Source organism: Danio aesculapii, chromosome 8, assembly GCF_903798145.1.
Source record: "Danio aesculapii chromosome 8, fDanAes4.1, whole genome shotgun sequence".
NCBI classification, from domain to species: domain Eukaryota; kingdom Metazoa; phylum Chordata; class Actinopteri; order Cypriniformes; family Danionidae; genus Danio; species Danio aesculapii.
The window spans coordinates 32,818,548-32,840,591 of record NC_079442.1 but is presented as its reverse complement, the minus strand read 5'-3'; the positions used below and the strand labels follow the sequence as shown (position 1 = coordinate 32,840,591).

The 22,044-nt window shown below is 35.9% G+C and overlaps 1 protein-coding gene across 1 annotated transcript; it reads left to right on the top strand.

Annotated features, from left to right (window-relative positions):
• Nucleotides 1–1,015: 1,015 nt before the first annotated feature.
• On the top strand, nucleotides 1,016–20,545 carry rexo1 (REX1, RNA exonuclease 1 homolog). Its single transcript, XM_056463761.1, has 16 exons — nucleotides 1,016–1,314; nucleotides 2,952–4,630; nucleotides 4,817–4,921; nucleotides 8,801–9,023; nucleotides 9,111–9,253; nucleotides 10,900–11,037; nucleotides 11,126–11,246; nucleotides 12,016–12,141; nucleotides 12,935–13,072; nucleotides 13,306–13,419; nucleotides 13,543–13,616; nucleotides 15,242–15,352; nucleotides 15,488–15,603; nucleotides 15,683–15,821; nucleotides 17,638–17,758; nucleotides 19,710–20,545. The coding sequence occupies exons 1-16, from the start codon at nucleotides 1,128–1,130 to the stop codon at nucleotides 19,796–19,798; spliced, it is 3,624 nt and encodes a 1,207-aa protein (XP_056319736.1). The 5' UTR covers nucleotides 1,016–1,127; the 3' UTR covers nucleotides 19,799–20,545.
• The last annotated feature ends 1,499 nt before the right edge of the window (nucleotides 20,546–22,044 follow it).

Sequence of the window (22,044 nt, the reverse complement as noted above, 5' to 3'; positions counted from 1 at the left end):
AATTAGTGTTAAATTGTTGACTAATCAGTGGGTAGATTTTACAAAATTCTCCTCCAAAATGGCAACTCTGCAGATTCTATCCGGTTCTGCTTATGGGATCAATTCCTTTGGTACAATTTGCCATCCAATTGTTTTAGCTGGCTATGCGTTTATAATTTCCCTTCTGTGTGCATCTGTAGGAATACAAAGTCAATTTCTTGAAGAGATAGTTTAATCTATTTAATTCATCTATTTATATAGCGCTTTTAAAATGTAGATGTCTTTTTTTTAAAGCAGCTTAACATAGAAGTTCAAGTAAACTGAAACAGTCGGTCACTCAAATTCAATTACTATTCCACTTGTTCCAAACTGGTTTGAGTTTTCTTCTGTTAAACACAAAGGAAGATCTACTGAAGAATGTTTTAACGGAAAGGGACATCACCTTCCAAAGTATTTTAATAAAGCAAGACATCCATAATGTAAACCCATTTCTGTGTGAGTAAATGAAAGTTTTCACCTTTGGATGAGGTAACGTTAACTCTCCTCTCCGTGTTTTAGGTTTGACCGCTTTTTTTTTTTTAAAGCCAGGTTTTTCCATTTTTCAAGTCATCCAGAAGCTGCTGCTTTGGCGATAAATAACCCCCCCCCCCCCCATCTCTGAAATAAAGCAAATGTGTGTTGCCTCAATTATTATGAATATTGTCCCGTGTGTGCACTGTCCTCACACTCACCTGACACAAAGTGTCGCCCTGATATTCTACCAAACATATTAAATGTCAAAAACAAATGTCTCACTGGACTTGAAAAGGGCGTTGCTCATATAACCATAAGATAAACCGACAACGGCTTGATAATAAAGCGTCAAGAACTACTTAAATGTGGTGTACGTTGAACTAATTAAAAGCCAAACAGCCGTTTCTCAAACAGAAGCGCGACACTTATTACCACAGGCAGCTGATTGGACGACTGTGTTGCGTAACGAGCGCGACGCTCACTAGGGGCCTCGCGTTGGTCTGTCGCTCATAAAATATGGCGTCGTAGGAAGTCTGTTGTTGTCCGAAAGAAAGTGGCAACATACGGACATGCAAATAACCACGCGTGTAGTGGCAAAACCTACCGGTTGAACGGCAGATAGTCTGACAGTGGTTATGTTGAGGTCAACAGGGTTCTTTCGTGGGATTGACTGCCCGTTTTACTGTCAAAATAATAATGGGAAATCAGGTGCTGACGGGTGCAGCAGACCATACTGTCATTTCAGGCACAGCAGACAAAGACGAGGCTCCTCTGGGATATACGACATCAAAAAGACTAAAGCGCTTTCCTCGAATCCAAACGGTGAATTAAAATGTCTTCCTGGTCTCAAGTTTTCTTTTGTTTTTGGGTTACGATACTTTTTTAAGCACCTGAGCTTACTACTGCCGACACAAAGAAACAAACGCAACCCTCGAATTCATTTCGGGATCTGTCATGCCATATGTTAGACGGCCCTAGTTATCTGTTAATAATAAACTATGTGTCTAGCTTGTTAGAATTGTTTTACTGTTGCAAGGAATGTGTTGTTCTTTAAATCAAGATAATAACAGGCACTCTTTGTGTTAGGTGGTTGTTTAAGTCTAATAACACATTGTTTTAGAGGAATAAAGTGTCCATGAAGCAATATGTAGCTAATGTGGTGCCTCAGGGATCATTTTTCTTCATCTTAATGGGACCACTAGAATCTGTCATTCAGAAACAAGCCTTTTCAGATCACCACTTTTTTTGCTTGTCTCACAGATGTTTTTCCACATTATTTATTTTCATATGCACACAGTGTTGCTTTTTGTGTGGGTCCAATTGTTTGTATTGTACTTAATGTTGTATTGCTTTGGATAAGTGTGAATGTGTGTGTTATTCTTTAAATCTAGGTTATAATAGGGATTCTTGTGTTAGTTGGTTGTTTAAGTCTGATAACACATTGTTTTAGAGGGGTAAAGTGTCCAAGATGCAATATGTAGCTACTGGGGTGCCTCAGGGATCAGTTCTTGGACCGCACCGCTAGAATCTGTCATTCAGAAACAAGCCTTTTTCAGATCACCACTTTTTTGTATGAAGCTAGTTGCTTCTTTTTCACGTTGTTTATTTACATATGCGCACAGTGTTGCTTTTTGTGTGGGTCCAATTGTTTGTATTGTACTTATTTGTAAGTTGCTTCGGATAAGTGTGGATGTGTGTGTATATGCTTGTAAGGTTAATGTGTAGGCATGGGCCGGTATAAGATTGTGATGGTATGGTAACCTTGGATAAAAATGTCACGGTATAGACCATTTCAATGTCGTCATGTCATTGGCCCATGAACATTTCCTGCTTATCAAACTGTTTAATAACTATAACAAGAGGCAATTCAATCATAGCTTAATGTTTAAACAACTTTTATAACATTATTATTCAATTTGTGGCTATTTTTGGATTCTTGGAAGCTATAGAAATTAAAATTGTGAAACAGGTAAAATGTTGGGACCATTGTTTTTGTTTACATCCGTCAAAATGGTCTATAATGCTCTATTCTTTTTTAAATGTCTGGGTACAAAAAACCTTTTTTCCCAATTGAAAACAATATATTTTATTTTGAGAAACATTTAAAGTATTTTGGAACAGTAAACATTTCAGGCTACATAATTCAAATGACTTATTGACTTCTGATGTCTTCATTTGTTTTAAAAACACTGATTTATTTACAATTTAAAATAATAAAAAATTGTCTTAAAAAACAAAAAAGTAAATAAAAGATCTTGCATATACCTTAGGAACGGTATAGCAGAAAATTAAAACTTTTACTTTTCCAAACTGCTGTATACATTGAAAACGATTATCGTCCCATGCCTATCAATGTGTGAAGTTAAATCTGTACATGTATATATTCCTATATGAAATGTTTCTTATGTTGTTCTGATATTTTTACTTTGTCATTTTAATCTATTGTCTTCTGCTTACAGATCAAGAATATGATCCGTTCAGTCCAGAGGTTGTAAGACCAGGAGAGCAGTATAATGGCGAGCCACCGTCGACAGGTCAGGATGTGGACCTGGGGACAGCGGAGCTGGAGCTGGTCAATCGTGCCATTGAGGCTGTTCGCAGTGAGTTGGAAAGAGACAAGAAGAAGCTGTCTCAAATTGGAGATCAGGAATATGAGCCCACCACAAGCTCTATTAAGAGACACAGAACCCCAGTACCGTCCCATGAGGGCTACGATCCTGGGAGCTATCAAATGGACCAGGCGAGTGAATACACACCATCCCCTCATTCCAGTAAATACACTTTGGACTCCGACAACTCCAATGCCAATGCGTTGGAGTATGTGCCCACTGCTGTCTCCAAATCAAAGATTAAGAAGGTTACACTTCGGCCACCGTCCCACGCCAAGTGTAAATACACCCTGGATACTTCCAAACCAACAACGGATATGGAGTATGACCCTCTGTCGAACTATTCGGCTAAGCCAACCATTAAAGAACAAAAGACTTTGGCTTCAGAGGGACAGAGGAGAAAGAGATTGTACTCTGAAAAACAAGGGGAAGCTGAGGAGTATGTCCCAACGGTGAAGAAACCGAAGTCATCATTTCCTAAAGCAGACGTCCCAAAATACACTGCAAGCTTCTCTGAATCTGATGAGGAAAGTTCTGGGACAGAGTATCGCCCGGTGTCTGTAAGTCGTCTAAAGCACAACAGGATTAACACTGGCTTGATAAAGTCAAGTGCAATGGGACAACAGAAGAAACAAATATCTAAAACAGAAGCTTACTTTTCACCTTGCGAATCGGATGATACAGAGTCTCAGGATGTGAACAGGACAAACAAAAAGACAGACAAAAAGGTGTCTGTGAGTCAGACGAAAACTATTAAAGCAGATAAAGTTAAAAAAGAGAACAAAGACTTCATTAAGAAGAGTCAAAAAGAAGGACGGGACAGTTCAAGTGTGGACAAGACGTCAAAGAGTTCAAGTAAAAAAGACAACAGTCAAAGTAAGAACATTGAGGGAAGCAGTAAATCCAAGGAAAAGTCGCATAAAGACAAGTCAGCTTTGAAGAGCGCTGATGAAAAAAACAAGAAGGTAGTAAAAATAAAGAGTGAAAGTAGCCACAAGGAAAAAAATAAAGCAAGCGACAGCATTAAGAAGCCCAAAATGGACAAGCCTGTCAAAACCGATAAGACGTCATCCAAAATCAAAGACCAGAAAAACGGAAAACTTGAGAGCGGCTCAAAGGAGAAGGACAAAAAGAAGAGCAGCAGCAACACTAAGGATAAAAGTAAGAAAAGCAGCTCAGTTCATGACCACAAAGAGGCAAAGAAGAGCAAACAGAGGAATCTGAGCCACGTGGACTTGTTCGGTGCTGACAGTGCTGAAGAGGAAGAAGAGGAAGACGAGAGGATTGTGAGGAAGTCGGCTTCTGCTTTTAAACGAGGAGGCCTCGTCAATAATAAGAGGAAAAGCTCTTCGTCGTCAGAGGATGATTCTGAAGTGGATGATGATGATGATGGTGGTGTGGATGCAGAGGACTTCTCCTGTCTTCAGGATGTGATGGAGTATGACTCCGACCCCATGGAGGAGTGTCTGCGGATATTTAATGAATCCAAAGAAGTGAAGAGGGAGGACAAAGGGAGACAAGCTAAGCAGGTAGTTCTTTCTATGTCTGATAATCATGACAATCAATTAGAATTAGTCATTTGCTGATATGAAGTTTCAAACAACTTGCAACTGAGAGTCAAAATGCCTTTATGAGTTTTTGACGATGTGATGCAAATTTCTTGGGGATTTTTCGTGCAGCTGTTTTCAGTTTCGCTTTCATGTGTGTGTTTTTAGCCTTCAAGGGAACAGGAGGAGGAAGACGAAGAAACAGAAAGCACTTTAACTACTCTCTTTCCTGGCCAGAAGAAGAGAGTGTCACATTTCAAAGCTCAAGGAAAGGTGAGAGTTGGAATGAAGATCGACATGTTCTCTTGAATCTTTCCACTAATTATTGAACACTAAATATAAACATATCTTATAAATATTCTGTTCATCTAAGACAGAGATGCCCAAAGTAGGGCCCACGGGCCAAAGTTGGCCCATTGTAGTTTTTGATTTGGCCCACCATCTCAGAGTGAGAATGAGAGGGTTGGGGAGATGTCTTTAACATGGAGATCGTCATTTCTGATTCAACGTAACATTTTTTTTGTTTTATTGCAGAGCTACAAAAAAGCAAACTGAAATTAAATGTTGTAAATGAATCTGATTTTATAAAATGTAAATACTGTCACTCGACAGATAGAGGACTATGCAGAAGTCATCGGTTAGCAAATCAAGGCAAATCTAGTGTAATTCGTTAATATAAAGCAATGTTTTCTAGTCTTTTTAAATAATATTACCAAATGAATTAGGAAATTACCTATAGCAACTATATTATCTTCGGCCCACTAGCTTCAATCAAGTTTGGTTTTTGACCCTTTATGTAGATATTTTTTCACAATGCAATGCTTAAAAAGCAGTATGTTATACCATTTACTAAACATATATACTACAAATGAAACTTTAAAGGCTATTACTTTAATTTACAGATTTAATTTACAGTTATTTAAAAGGAAATGTTTGCTATCATACATTGTACTAAATGTACCTTTACACCATTTTCTTTTTAGATGCGACACAACATCATGGCATGCTATAAAATTTACATTTTTTAATCTTTTTGTGTAGTACACAAGGAACAGGGCATTGTATGTTAGAAATTATTTTTTTATTTACATCATAGCTGAAACAACAGCATGAAAGCTATGATAATCTCAAGAAGTGATTGTTTAATTTAATTGTATAAATAAATAAAAATGTATAATGTGTTTAGAATTATTTTAGTTATTGAGTATTCTACTGATAATTCCATTGAATAATCAAATAAAATGTAGGTTTCTATATTAAATATCACAGTCAGAATCAGAAAGAGCTTTATTGCTAGGTATGTTCACACATAAGAGGAATTTGTTTTCGTGGCAGAGCTTCTACAGTGCAACAGAATTACAGAGACAGGACAAAAACAGATAATATATTCAAAAATAGAAGTAAGTAGTGAATGCAAATATACAAATTGACAAGTGTATGTACAGGGATATTACAATATACAATGTTATATGTGCAGCTGTTATGTGCGAATTGGCATGTAAAGTTTGTTGTTAAAAGTATGTTACACAATTATTAAGTCTCCATTAGATGGATTGCCTGAGGGAAGAAACTGTTTCTGTGTCGGGCTGTTTCTGTTCGGGCAGTCCAAACTATTCGATGTAGTCTTCGGAGTTCTGATTTGGTAACTGAGCTAAACCACTCCGTTATTAAAGTGCAGAGGACTGATTCATATACAGTTAAAGTCAGAATTATTAGCCCACCTGAATTAGTAGCCCCCCCCCCTCTGATTTCTGATTAATGCAGAGATTTTTTAAACGCATTTCCAAACATAATAGTTTTAATAACTCATTTCTAATAACTGATTTATTTGATCTTTGCCATTATGGCCGTAAATAAAATTTGACTAGATATTTTTCAAGACACTTCTATACAGCTTAAAATGACATTTACAGGCTTACCTAGGTTAACTAGGCAGGTTAGGGTAATTAGACAAGTCATTGTATAATGATGGTTTGTTCTGTAGACAATCGAAAAAAAATTAGCTTAAAGAGCCCATATTATAGATGAAATAGGGTCATATTTAGGTTGTAAGGGTCTCCAACAACAGTCTAATATGCATGCAAGGTCAAACAACACTTTGATGGTCTTATAATCTGCATTTATTTTTACCTAGTTATCCCAGCGACTCCCATATGAATCGTTCAGCGATTCATTTGTACCCAAACCCGTCCTCAGCGCGAAGCTAATCTGCGCTGATTGGACCAATGACAGGCTGCTGCGATTGGTCGACGACACTGACAGGCTTCAGGGCTAGACAGAGTGAAATGCCCAGCAGATTATCAACAATATAAAAGTAGTCACAGTGTACACACGCTTCATAGTGGATTTTGGCTGCCAGTGGGTGAATGTAAATACAGACGATGGACTAGAAAATACTGACGACTAACTATTTTATCAAGCAAGTCCAAGAACTGGCGAGGATATGTCCTAGCAGTCTACTTGCTCTTTTTACACACACACACACACACACACGCACACACAGGGCCGGCGCGTCCAGAATAGAGACGGCGCGGCGGCGACACCTCCCTCCCCCTCCGCGTCCTCAGTTACATCCGCGATTACAACCCTAAGATTTCAACCGCGACACTACCCCCCCCCCCCCCCCCCCCCCCCCCCCCCGGTCCTCACTTTACAAACGGGTCCCTTTGATCACCCTTTGCCTAGAGCTTTACCCTATTCAGAGACACACACACACACACACACACACATCAACCTCCTAAGAGGAGACACTCACACAAACGACCGTCCTCAGAGGAGACACACACACACATTACACACACACACACATAGCTGACTATCCATAAACAAAGCGGCACGCGTCGCGTTTTCAACGTGGCTTTACACGCGATATGAGAATATAAAGAGTTAACCTGATACAGCACACGCGGTTACAAGTAACAAAACACAACTAAATGCATAATTTGCAAGATAGAGTAAACAAGGCAACAATTTTAATCGCACGTACTTACACTGGTGAAATGGGGGTAGAAACTGATTCATGATCCACTGATTCTTGTTCTGACAGTCTTTACTGATCCTTCCTTTAACAAACTGATGAAGTCTTCTTTGTAAGCAGGTAGTTTCCAGAGGCTCTCGATCTGCTCAAGGCTAGGCTATATTGCTAAGGTTTCATCTTTGGGTGAACTGTCAATAATCTCCATCTGCACAGCGTGACTTCATTCTACCGGTGTCTGTGTGTGTCTCTGTGTGTGTGTGTGTGACTTTTTTCTGTTAGTGGGCGGGGCCGCAGGTTTCAAATCTCCCGGGCTTGCGCGTGCAACTACTTGTGTTTCGTAGCTGCGTCATCGCGAAACACCTAATAACTCGTTATCAAGACGACTCGTTTGAAGCACTATGAGTCGACTCTTTTATAGATGAATCAATAGTTTTAAACACTGTACACTTACAGATTTAAGCCTTAGCTGGATATTTCACTTCACTTAGAGCTGTGTGACACACTACATGGAAGGGCATTTTCAAAAAGCCATAATATGGGCTCTTTAAAGGGGCTAATAATTTTGTCCTTAAAATGGTGTTTAAAAAATTAAAAACTGCTTTTATTCTAGCTGAAATAAAACTAATAAGACTTTCTCCAGAAGAAAAAATATTATCAGACATACTGTGAAAATTTCCTTGCTCTGTTAAACATCATTTGGGAAATATTTAACAAAAGACAAAAAAAATTTTAAGGGGGGCTTATAATTCTTGACTTCAACTGTCTAATTTGTTACCCTTTTAGGAATATTAACACTTTTATTGTTTTGAGAGATATTTTTATATATATATATATATATATATATATATATATATATATATATATATATATATATATATATATATATATATATATATACATACCATAATTATGAGCACTATTAGATGATTAGATGTGATTTTTTTTTTTTTTTTTTATAGATTTTTTTTAACATCTCATAGTTGTATCAAGTATCTGGATTTAAATTCCCTGTTTTGAAAATACCTTAGCTGTTGTACTGCTTTAAATAACATTAACATTAAAAGAAAAACGTTTGTCCAAATAAAGTTCATAACATATGTATTAATAAAATCAGAATCATACTTGTGTTGAGAAATTGTAATTAACAAATGGCTTCAATGATTGTGTTGATTCAGTCAGAGACGACGATGAACTCAGTGCCGATGCCTCAGCGGAGGATGACGGCACAGGAGATCTGTTACCAGCGCATGCAGAAAGCACAGCAGCAGGCAGCACAGCTGGCGGAGGCTGTAAAGACTGCATCTGCATCCACCTCCAGCAACCCAGTGCTGGGAATCTCTGGAGAGAAACGACGGGTGGCACACCGACCAAATGCCTCCCTGCCCTCCTCAAAGCCTGGTATGAAGAATCTGTAGTCTCCTTGCAGCAGGAGTAAGTGTTAGGAAGTCAACACATTCATCTATATTTATGTTGATCTTTTGCAAGTTGATGCCAGCAGTCGGGTGTTGTCGCCCACAAGGGGGGTGACAGATCAGCTTTCAGTAAAAGCTCAAACATCGGCGGGTATCCTGTCAAAGACCATATCTACTACAGTGCAGAAAAGAGTGGCTCACACACCCACTTTGAAGGTAATGTCACCAAATACCTATGAATTAACTGAGCACTTCAGTCATGACTAGAAATAGTGTGTGACCTGTAAAGTCAAGTCAAACTTTGTCATTCCACTACATTTGTGGACATACAGAGGAGTGAAATGTCATGTCTCGCAGGACAGCAGTGCTACAAAAACTTAAATACAAACACAACACTGTACATTAGAGCTATAAAATAACATAATTAACATATACTAAAAGATACGCAACTATACACATAAGACAGGCTATACAAGTACGTTTACATGAGACTGAACAATGCTGTGCAGGATATTGTGCAAGAGAGGTACTGTATTAATGGTGAATATTGTGCATAAGAGGTATTTAAGGTTTAAAATTATGCGAAGGGGTTATTAAAATATGTTTAGCAGCATGTGTGTGAAATGTCAGGATAATTTTTATATCTTTTTAGTATTGTATTTCTTTATTAATAGTGTGAATTACATAAAAATTCTTAAGTTATTAATTATTTGAACTTTAATATTATTTGTGTGTGTATTTGTATGTGTGTATATGTGTGTGTGTATGTATGTATATGTATGTATATATATATATATATATATATATATATATATATATATATATATATATATATATATATATATATATATACACACACACACACAGTTGAAGTCGGAATTATTAGCCCCCCTTTGATTTAAAAAAAAAAAAAAATTTCCCAAATGATGTTTAACGGAGCAAGGAAATTTTCACAGTATGTCTGATAATATTTTTTCTTCTGGAGAAAGTCTTATTCGTTTTATTTTGGCTTGAATAAAAGCTGTTTTTAATTTAAAAATAAAACATTTTTAAGGTCAAAATTATTAGCCCCTTTACCCTATATATTTTTTCGATGGTCTACAGAACAAACCATCGTTATACCCTAACCTGCCTAGTTAACCTAATTAACCTAGTTAAGCCTTTAAATGTCACTTTAAGCTGTATAGAAGTGTCTTAAAAATATCTTGTCAAATATTATGTGCTGTCATCATGGCAAAGATAATATTGAATAATATTAAATTCTAAATATTAGAGCTTTAAATTATTTTTTATTAATAATTTCATGTATTTTATTATCAAAAAGTAATTTAAAGCTCTAATAATTTAGCAAAAAAAACATTTTATTTTATTATAAAAATAAATTCAGCTTTGGTGATCAGAAGAAGGATTTAGAGCAACAGATCTTAATGTTTAAAAAAATATATAATAATAATAATAATTTATGTACATAAATAAACCTGTAAATAATCAAACAGTGCATTTTACCACATGGAAAAACAAATAATTATACAAAATGTAAGTAATAACATTTATAATGTAGTACACATTTTAATGGTTATTTTAAGTGTATTAAATATAATTTCAGCTATTAAATAAGATTAGTTTATATGAAAAAAATAATATAAAAATTGCAATTAAAAGTCCAGACTCTTGCAATCATTTCTGTTTATTAGTTGCAATCATTTTTTTCATCATTCATTCAATTTAAAATAAGATATTTGCATATTTATTAAATCAGATCAAAGCATGAAATTTTTGCTGTAATGTCTCCATGTATTAAACACATTATTTGATCAACCTTTTCAGCCCACCACTTGACAAACTTTGTCTGCCCACCACAGAGCTCTACCATGAAGCGACCTGTCATTCCTACTGAATTTGGGGCCAAGGTACCCACCATTGTCCGCCAGCGTTACCTCAACATCTTCATCGACGAGTGCCTGAAGTTCTGCTCCTCTGAACAGGACGCTTTCCAATTGGTGAGCCATACAGCTTTCACAATTTCATTTCATTTCGAGTAATGTCGGACCCCTCAGATATGATTGTGGGTGTTTTCTCTGCTCTCAGGCTCTGGAGGAAGAGAAGGTGGTTTATGACAGAAGCAGCAGTAAAAACATCTACCTGAATGTGGCTGTGAACACGGTGAAGAAGCTCCGCAGCAGAACCACGCCTGCGTCTCCTGTCACCAGTGTGTCTGAAACACACACATTCAGATCAATACACTTCACAATACACTACATTATTTAAAGTGACTGAGCATACACTAAAATTCAGTTACATTACGCTTTTAAGAGATAAAAGTACTTTATTATTGATCATCCAAAAGTCTGAGACAAATTTTAAAAATATGTCATTCCAAATCTAATTTAATCAGGAAAGTAATCAAAGCCTTTGGATTTTGAAAAAGGTAAGACATTATGAGATGTTCAGAAATATTTTGATGTAAAATGAACTGGATTAATATTATTAGGCCATTAATTGTATAAGCAAATATGTGAAGTTTGTGAAGCTTATAACACAACAAGTGTGAAGAGACACTAGAGATTTTACTAGAGATTTCACTTTAGTTGTTCTGCTACTAATATATTTCTAGGGTTTCTACAGGTCTTAACTTGCCTTTTCACAGTTTAGGGCTTTTAAAGTGTCTTAAAACAGCAGGAATTCTTAAATTCATAACGTATTAAAATTGAATGTTGCATGCTACACTAAAATGAATAAATAGTTATATACTGGTTCTTTCTAATCGAAATATAGACACATCCTTAAATCATGATCATTTCTTAATTCTGCATCTCATATGAACGCAAGTTTTGTTTTCTGAGAAATAGATCAAATTAAGTTTATCAGATGTCAGCGCCACATGAATAGAACTTAAGTCAACTTTTTTAGGACAGTTAGTGGATGTTTGTTTTTGTTTTAATCATGAACTGGTGATTTTTGTGCTGTTTGTTCCTCAGAGAGCCCGGCTGTATCTGTGAATAAAAAAGCTCAGTCTCATGAAGATGTTCTTGGTGGACGACTTGCTGCCACAACCAGCTTCACAATCAACCGCTCCGGGAAACAGCATGATGTCAACCTGAAGGGTACCTGTTTTGTTTTGTTTTGTTTTGTTTTGGATTTAGTTTTTGTTGTTGTTTTTGTTTTTGTTGTTGTTTTGGTTTTTGTTGTTGTTTTGTTTTTGTTTTGTTTTTGTTTGTTGTTGTTTTGGTTTGTTTTTTGTTGTTGGTTTGGTTTTTGTTGTTGTTTGGTTTTTGTTTTGGTTTTTGTTGTTGTTTTGGTTTGGTTTTTGTTGTTTTGTTTTGGTTTGGTTTGGTTTTTGTTGTTGTTTTGTTTTGGTTTTTGGTTTTGTTGTTGTTTGGTTTGGTTTGTTTTGGTTTATTTTTGTTTTTGGTTTGGTTTTTGGTTTGTTTTGTTTTTGGTTTGGTTTTTGTTTTCTTTTTTTTCTTTTTTTTTTAAGTTTAGTTTTGTTTGTTTTTACTTTTGTTTTTAGTTTAGTTTTTGTTTGTTTGTTTGTTTGTTTGTTTTGTTTATGGTTGGTTTGGTTTTTGGTTGTTGTTTTTGTTTGTTTTTTTTATTATTTTTTTGTTTTGTTTTGTGCCGTTCTTTATAATTTGTCTTATTATTTAATTTTATTATTTTGTTTTACATTTTATTAAAAAAAAAAATATTTTATGTAAAAACTCTGCTTTTTGTATTTTTTAAGAAATCAAGTTTTTAGTTTTAATAATTTCCATAAATCATGTTTTAGTAATAGCACTCTTCCATACACAACATTTGAAAACATGATATCTGAAAATGACTAAAAACTCCTGATATGATAAGAGTAGGGACTAGGTATTTATGCATTTTGTTTATGTCATGCATGTTGTTTTTCAGGTGCCATTCTTTACAAGAAACTAAGAAAATATGCTATGACAGAAGAGCAGCTGCAGGAGCACGGCTACCCTCTGCCTCATCCAGAGATATCAGGACACGCTGTCGTCCATAACCTACCAGAGAAGAAAAACAATGACCGTAGGCTTCATTTGAATGATCTGTTTGTTTATGCTAATTGTTCACATTACATTCGATAACAGAGTCAAACCACTAGGTGGTGCTACACTCAAACTTACATCACACCATGTGACCAATAATGTTTTTATTTCCAGTAACGATCAAGTTTACAGAGATTTATGACAAGACTTGCCATTTAATTATATTTGGAAAAATCTTCCTCTATCATAGCTTGTCCTAAATTTGTTTGTCAGCTTTCTCCAAAATCTGCTGTCGATGTGGAGCTGAGTATAAGGTGAACTCTAACGGCAGCTGTGTGCGTAAAGAGGAGTGCAGTCATCACTGGGGCAGATTACGCAGAAACAGAGGTCAGTGTGTGGATGTGAGAGCTTGAGATGAGATTCTGCATCTGCCTCATGTGTTTCAGTGCTTATTGTGCATGTTATCTGTCTGTTATGCCAAACAATGCTCTGTTTATTTGTTTAATGTAGTTCCAGGAGGTTGGGAGACACTTTACAACTGCTGCTCTGGTGCGGTCGGTTCTCCTGGATGTGAAGTGTGTAAAGTAAGTCACGTCTTAATAATTTTTTTTCAAGACAACAAATATTTTCTATATCTATTAAATGAGATTTAAAATGGGCTTTGTTTGACCTGTCAAATGTAACAAGCTTAATTATAATGAAAATCATGGTAAATCTGCAATACTATAATAATTTTACATATGCCAATTCCCTAGATGATTTTTTAAAACCAAGTTTTACCATTTTTTAATCAGATACATAATGTATATACATTTAAATGAATTCTTTTATGGTGGATGGGAACTAAAATAAATATATTTATAATGCTTGTCAACAATCACACACACACACACACACACACACACACTTAATAATAACTGAGGGGTCCATCTTCTCTATCTGTTCTGAAACAGGTTTCCAAGTAATATAAAACATATAGTATAGTATATTCTAGGGCTGCACAATGTACCGTTTCAGCATCGATATTGCAATGTGCGCATCTGCAATTGTCACATTGCAGGATATGCAATGTTGAGATTATAATTGAGCAAGAGCCATAATTTCAAAAACATGAGATTTGTAGAGTTTAACCATAAAATGCCTGAGATTGGATTAGGCACAAGAAATTGTAGCATTTAAAATAAATTTGTTATTATTTAGTTAATAAATATTCAGTTTATTAAATTATTTATACAATGAAGACTATACTGTGCTATTTTATATATGATTACTCAGTTTCTAATCTTTCTTTTACTTTTCTATTTGCTTTATTGTGTTTATTTATGCTTTTAAATAGTTTATTATAGTTTAATCACTAGCACTGTCGCCTCACAGCAAGAAGGTCACTGATTCGAACCCTGGATGGGTCAGTTGGCATTACTGTATGGAGTTTGCATGTTCTCCTCGTGTTTGCGTGGGTTTCCTCCAGGTGCTCCGGTTTCCCCCACATTCCAAAGACATGTGCTATAGGTGAATTGAATAAACTAAATTGGCCGTAGTGTATGTGTGTAAGTGCAAGAGTGTATGGGTGCTTCCCAGTGTTGGGTTGCCGCTGGAAGGGCATCCGCTGGGTAAAAACATATGATGGATAAGTTGGCGGTTCATTCCACTGTGGTGACCCCTGATAAATAACTAAGCCGAAAAGAAAATTAATGAATGAATTTTAATCATGATTCACAAGCAGAATAATTATAAATCAATCTAAATTATTGAATTCTTTCCAAAGGGAGCTATTCAAGCTATCTGGTGAAATTATATTCATATCGCAATATATTTTGAAAAAAAATTAAATATTACAATGATTTATTTTTCCAACATTGTGCAGCCCTAATATATTTATTGTATGTTTTCATATGGACTGCAGTGTAATAACCAAATATTGAAAATTCCAAAAATAGTTTAAGCATACATAGGCAAGTATGTTATATACTAATGATAAACATAAAATGTAAAGGCACACAAGATGCTTTTTTAATGTGTTCAGAAGGCTTTTGTTTGCCTAAACAGGACAATGAAGTTGAGTTTGAGTCTTTTGTTAGTTGAATCTATCAGACAAAGCTTTAAATAAGGTTTCTAAAGGGAGCTTTATACTGAAAAGAGTTCATTGAGCCCTGTGTGTGCATTCTGTGAGGAATACGAATAACTGTTTTTCTGTTTCTTTTTCCTTTAGCAACATGTACAAGATGGGCGAAAGGAATCTTTGGATGGATTTGTAAAGACTTTTAGCAAACCCTTGCCAGTAGATGGTAATGCCGGCGTCTACGCCTTGGACTGTGAGATGGTGAGAATAACAGTTCTTTAAAAACACCCACACTTAGTTTAGATTTGGATAAAAACCTAATAATAGAAACAGGATGAAAGTCTGTAGGCTCTATATGAAGATGATTTTAAAGCCTTTACTAAACTTGTTTTATAGTGCTACACAAAGCAAGGTTTGGAGCTGACCAGAGTGACCGTCATTAACTCTGAACTTAAGGTGGTCTACGACACTTTTGTCAAACCAGGAAGCAGAGTGGTGGATTACAACACACGGTAGGACTCGGGTTAAGATAGAGATCAGGATTGCCTTCAGTTTTTCAACTATCATGACAGCTGCGTCTGCTGTGTCCAGGTTTTCAGGTGTGACGGCGGATGATCTGGAAAACACCACCATCAGTCTGCGGGACGTCCAGGCGGTGCTGCTCAGCATGTTCAGCGCAGACTCCATCCTCATCGGACACAGTCTAGAGAGCGACCTGTTTGCACTCAAGGTTCACACAAACACACACTTTATAATGATTCAAAACCTAGTGTGATGCCTACATAGCATTTTTAGGAATTTTAATTGTGCACTTTGCGAAACAGGAGCATTATAGTATGAAATAATAGCTTTGAGTGCTGGGCAAAGATTATTTGCAATTAATTGCAACCAAAATAAAAGCTTTGACATAAGATATGTGTGTTTTTATATATATATATATATATTCATTAGGTATGTGTTGTACAAAGACATCCATAAAACGTTTTTTTGCATATATATTTAAATTTATATCTATAATTTGTATCATATACACATAAGCAATTTCCTAAATATATTCATGCATGTGTGTATTTATATAAACATATTAAATAGTAACAGTACAGACACATATAGTATGTCAAAACAAAGGTTCATTTTGACTACTATTTAAGCACTACTATTTATCTTAAAGGGTTAGTTCACACAAAAATGAAAAAATCGTTATTAATTACTCACCCTCATGTTGTTCCAAACCCTTGAGACCTTCGTTTATCTTTGGAACACAAATTAAGATATTTTAGGTTAAATCTGAGAGTGAAATCAAATTTCAGAAGAATACCAAAAAAACACACATTCTCAAAACAGACCATATGCCTTCAGTGGTTCAATCGGAGTATTATCAAGCTACAGGAATACTTTTGTGTGCACATAAAACTTCTCCTCGGTATCAGTATAGGGTGTGTTCATGAGAAGTACAGCGGGACAAAAACATTTTTCAAAATTGTCCCAAGAAAAGAATGGATACTCTTTAATAGTTTTAGGACAACTTTGTTGAAAGGTTTTTAATCCACTTCAAATGTTGACTACTGTATACCTGGATGCCTGCACACTGTTTGCCTTCCTCTGTTTGAAACTAAGCATAGGTGCATCCAAGGTATGCATTAGCAGTGCACTCTATACTGACACTGAGAAAAGAAAATGATGAATAAAGGTATTATTTTTGTTTTATGTGTGCACTAAAGTTTTTTTTTAGCTTCATAATATTCTAATTAAACCACTGAAAGCATACAGTATGTTTTGAGATATTTTTACTTCATCTTTGGACTTGGAATGAGTCTGGAATAGTCATGGGCTGTTATAAAATTCTGACAGTATGATAACCTTGGATAAAAAATAATATCACGTTTTCACGGTACTGTGATTACTGCTATAAAATATACTCTTTTTAAATGTCTGGGTAAAAGACAAACAATTTTCCCCTTTGAAAACAATATATTTAATTTTTTTGAAAGATTTAAAATATTTTGGAGCAGTAAAGATGTCAGGCTAAATGATGAAAATGAATCATTGACTTCTGCTGTCTTTATTAGTTTCAAAAACACAGATATCTTTACAATTTAAAACTTCATCTTTGGATATTATTTCTGTTGAATATAATGTTGTCCAAAAAAAAAAAAGGAAAAAAAAAGGAAATTGAAAATCATACACATACCTTAGGAACGGTATTACAGAACATTTTGGCGGTTTTAAAACCTTGACCGCGGTATACCTTGCTGTCTGTGTAGGATGAGGGAGCTCTCAAATTTCCCTTAAAATATCTTCATTTGTGTTCCAAAGATGAAATTTATCTCAGGGGTTTTGAAGAATATGAGTGTGAATAATGACATACTTAAATTTTTGAGTGAACTAACCCTTTTAAACATTATTTACATGCATTACAATATTCAGTAGCTTTTAAAATGCTCTGACCATTATTTATACAGTAATGTGGCACAGATCAAAATGGTTCCTTTTTTATAGAAACTCTTTGTTTAATATAATGTTGCTGTCTGTTCTCTGTTTTCTAGCTCATTCACAGTATGGTTGTAGACACTGCTATTGTGTTTCCTCATCGTCTGGGTTTGCCCTACAAACGTGCTCTGCGTAACCTTATGGCCGACTACCTCAAACGCATCATCCAGGACAACGGTACTAATCTGCATTATCATGACTAGATTCTGGGTGAAACTCACCAAGAAGTTGTGTACAATACATATTTCATCCTAGAGAAATAAAAAATGCAAATTGCAGAAAGAAACAATTCCTAAGGTTCTAAGACTTTGGGAACACATTGTCAATATTTGTTAACATTTGTTCACATCCACTAACATTTAAGAGTACTCCAGCAGCATATATTTATCTATATTAATGTTAACCCCAACATTCATTTATTTCTTTATTTTAATTGTATTTATTTTAAAAATGAGGATAAAATAAATTCAATACTGCAAATACTACAGTGAGTAACATTTTATTTGAGGGTCTCCTTTCTACACAAATTCCATCTACTTGTTATAATCATAAATTATGCATAACTATATGCATCTAACCCTAAGACTAACCCTCATCATTCAACTCTAACCATTCAGTAAGTACTTGTAGTTCATTAATATTACTCAGTTCTTACATGTGTAGTTACACTGTAACAAAGATACCATAGCATAAAGTGTACCTCTACTTTGCCACCACAATTTATACTATTTAGCAATATACAGTTTTTGCCATTTGCATTTTATTTTGTGTAGTTTTATTTTATTTTTTTTTTATCTGGTCTAATGTACTTGTTAAAGCTGTATTATGAGAAGTGTGTTATTAGGTCCACTTGTACATCTTAAATCACAGGAGTCAAAACCAGTTCCCGGAGGGCCGCAGCTCTGCACAGTTTAGTTCCAACCCTGCTTCAACACACTTACCTGTAGGTTTCAAACAACCCTGAAGGACTCAATTAGTTTGATCAGGTGCGTTTGATTAAAGTTGGAACTAAACTGTGCAGAGCTGCGGCCCCCCAGGAACTGGCTTTGACACCTGTGTCCTAAATGTTCTGAGATTCTTTTCTTGGCTTTAACTAAAACTGTTTTACTTTGTTCCTAGTCTTGCATAGTCAGACCTCAGACATGACATGACGTGTTCAATACTTACTTTCCCCGCTGTATATATCATTGTGAGAATTGTGTACTTTTAATAATCAAGCATTTAAGTCCAATTGTTAAATGCTCCATCGTCACAAAAGTCTCCTCACATTAAAACACGAGTGTACCGGCAGTAAATCACTGATTAGTTAATGTCTCCAAAAGTTATACGTATAATAAGGAGCACTGTCGATATAAACATCGTAGCTTTTTTTTATCCGCTCAAACTTGCTTCCATGTGGGGGCGCTACTGAGCAGGCAATGGAGTAAGGTAAAAGTTGGGTGAGCTCTGCAAAAAATGTAATATAACTCATAAATCTAAGGCGCTTTCATCGAAAATATGAGATGCTACATCTGTCTGATTCTTTCAAAATCCATATGGTGGGCAAATTACGTAAATATAAGTACACAGGGAAAATCGCTGCTAATCAAGAGGTTGCTAATATATCTAGCATGATGTCCGAGCCAGCCGAACACACTGACATTTTGGAGATTAAAGCTGAGCTAATTTCATCTATCAAAACAGAAATAACATCACTCTTTCAAACAGAACTGAAAACTGAACTGTCAAACGAATTCAAAAGGGTCAAAGCCGAATTACAAGCAGTTAAATCCGAGATAGCAAGCAACGCTTCGGCTGTTCGCTCAGATCTTGAGGCAATTAAAACGACAGTGTCAGACATGGAGCGAGGCTTATCCAGCTGCTCAGACGATGTTACAGAACTGCAAAACACTGTGCGCAAACTGGAGAAAAACGTAGAAACTTGCTTCCATGTGTGTTTTTTAAAAGATCAACTCCCAGAAATCCTGTATATTTAAACCAATCAGATCTGCTAAAGTGTTTTCCAGAAAAGTGTGCCATATGCATCAGACGTTTAGCCAAAGGTCTATAGGCGGTGCTTTGGCATGAGGCTGAGACTAGTCAGATCATAACATGCCACTAAATAACATGCTTGTTTATGTGTTTTCAGTCGGAGGGCATGACTCCAGTGAGGACGCCAGGGCCTGCATGGAGCTCATGGTCTGGAAAATCAAAGAGGATGCCAAGGTGAAGAGATGACCTCTGACCCTGACTGTTTTCTCTCTCTCTGTCTCTCTCTTTCGCTCTCTCTCTGTCCATATTACGACTCGCAATGATTGTCAATGAACAGAGAGTCAAAGAGGAAGAGTCACTGGAGCTCTTCATAATGGGCCGCGCGTCACTTGGGTCGGATAAACTGCATCTGAGTAAATCCTGCAGTCTAAATGAGGGGTAAAGAAAGAGAAGGACTGACACAAAGCGGAGGAGATTGCAGAGCCCTGATCATCACGACTCCTAGCAACCCCAAGCTAACAAGCAATCCTAATTCCCACCATGCTAAAACAGACCTAGTTATGACCAGTATCATCAGCAGCAGTGGGCATAGATTGGCGCAGGGGTAACTTTGGTTAAGTTAAAAAAGTATTCTCTATTGTTTTTTATGTTTTCAAGGACCCTGCGCCCCCATGATCATCATTTTTTTGATGGTGTTTTAATGTGTCACTTTCGGTGAAGGTCTGTGTTGCACTATAAGGATGTTTGTGATATAGTTGTACATGATATCCACAATTATACTTGAAACCATGTGTTTTCAGCACTGATGTGATGTCACTTCCTCTAATAATAATGTATAGCAATCCACATCAAAGACAAAAAAGCTGTCTAGTTGCGAATATGTAAAACTAGTTCATTCTGACACTTTCATGACTCATTGCCTTGTAAAGCAGACGCAGTATTATGATTTGTATGCAAATTAGTAAAGTTTGTTTACACATTTAAATTGGATAACGTTTTGTTTGTATTTCATTTGCACAGAGCATCATTTTTTAATCATAATTTATTTTATGCCATTTAATGTATAAAAAATAATTTTACAGCTGAAACACTAGAAACGTTTTGTCTTAAATGCAGGCATTTCACTTTAAAATCATTAGTTTAAAAAATATTACTTCAGAAAACTGTCATAAAGGTCAGTATGGTTGTACAGTGTTATTAACAATGTCAAGAGCTATAAAAATAGTTGTTTTTGTAGCGGTTTAGTTTTGTTTTCTATTAAAAACTACATTTTTAGATTTTATGACACTGTTTACAGCACCTTAACATTACTATATAGGGTTCAGAGGTGTAAATAAAACTGTAATGTGAAGCAATGTGTCCTGATTTTATGCTTTTTAGCATTAAATATTTCAGTCAGGCATATTTAGTCTAAAAGACATTCAATAATACACTAAAAGACTCTTTTTAAAGGGGTAGTTCACCCAAAAATGGAAATTCTGTCTTGAAATATCTTGTGTTCATCAGTAACTCATAAAGGTTTAAAACCACACGAGGGAGAGATAGTAAATGATGAGATGGTTTTCATTTTTGGGTGAATTATCCTTTGAGTATTACAGCAAAGCCTCTAAATACTCATTAATGTAATATTTATATGTTGCCACTATACACTCATCGCCTACCTAAAGTTCTAATCAGCCAATCATATGGCAGCAACTTAATGCATTTAGGTATGTAGACTTGGTCAAGACGATCTGCCGCCGTTCAAACCGAGCATCAGAATGGGGAAGAAAGGTGATTTTGAATGTGGCATGGTTGTTGGTGCCAGACGGGCTGGTCTGAGTATTTCAGAAACTGATGATCTACTGATGATCTTCAGATGATCTACTGTGATTTTCACGCACTATCATCTCTAGGGTTTACAGAGAATGATCCGACAAAGAGAAAATATCCAGTGAGCGGCAGTTCTGTGGGTGCAAATGCCTTGTTGATGTCAGAGGTCAGGAGAATGGGCAGACTGGTTCGAGCTGACAGAAAGGCAACAGTAACTCAAATAACCACTCGCTACAACCAAGGTATGCAGAAGAGCATCTCTGAACACACAACACGTCCAACCTTGAGGCAGATGGGCTACAGCAGCAGAAGACCACACCGGGTGCCACTCCTGTCAGCTAACAACAGGAAACTGAGGCTACAATTTGCAGAGGCTCACCAAAATTGGACAAAAGAAGATAAAAAAAAAACGATGCCTGGTCTGATGAGTCTTGATTTTCTGCTGTGACATTCGGATGGTAGGGTCAGAATTTGGCGTCAATAACATGAAAGCATGGATCCATCCTTCCTTGTATCAGCGGTTCAGGCTGGTGGTGGTGGTGGTGTAAAGGTGTTTTTTTTTTTTTTTTGTTTTTAGTTAATGTTCAGTGCACTTACATTTTTAAAGACAATTAAGTTTTAACTTAATCTATTTGTGTTGGGACAACATGACGAAATTTTGTGTAACCCAGCATTTTTTA

Bases quoted from the DNA above. Each gene is read 5' to 3' on its own strand.
- rexo1 (XM_056463761.1), top strand. From the start codon at position 1,128: ATGTTGAGGTCAACAGGGTTCTTTCGTGGGATTGACTGCCCGTTTTAC. The intron at 13,073-13,305 runs GTAGGCTTCATT...TTTGTTTGTCAG, and splicing joins AGAGAAGAAAAACAATGACC to CTTTCTCCAAAATCTGCTGT. The intron at 15,822-17,637 runs GTTCACACAAAC...TCTGTTTTCTAG, and splicing joins GCGACCTGTTTGCACTCAAG to CTCATTCACAGTATGGTTGT.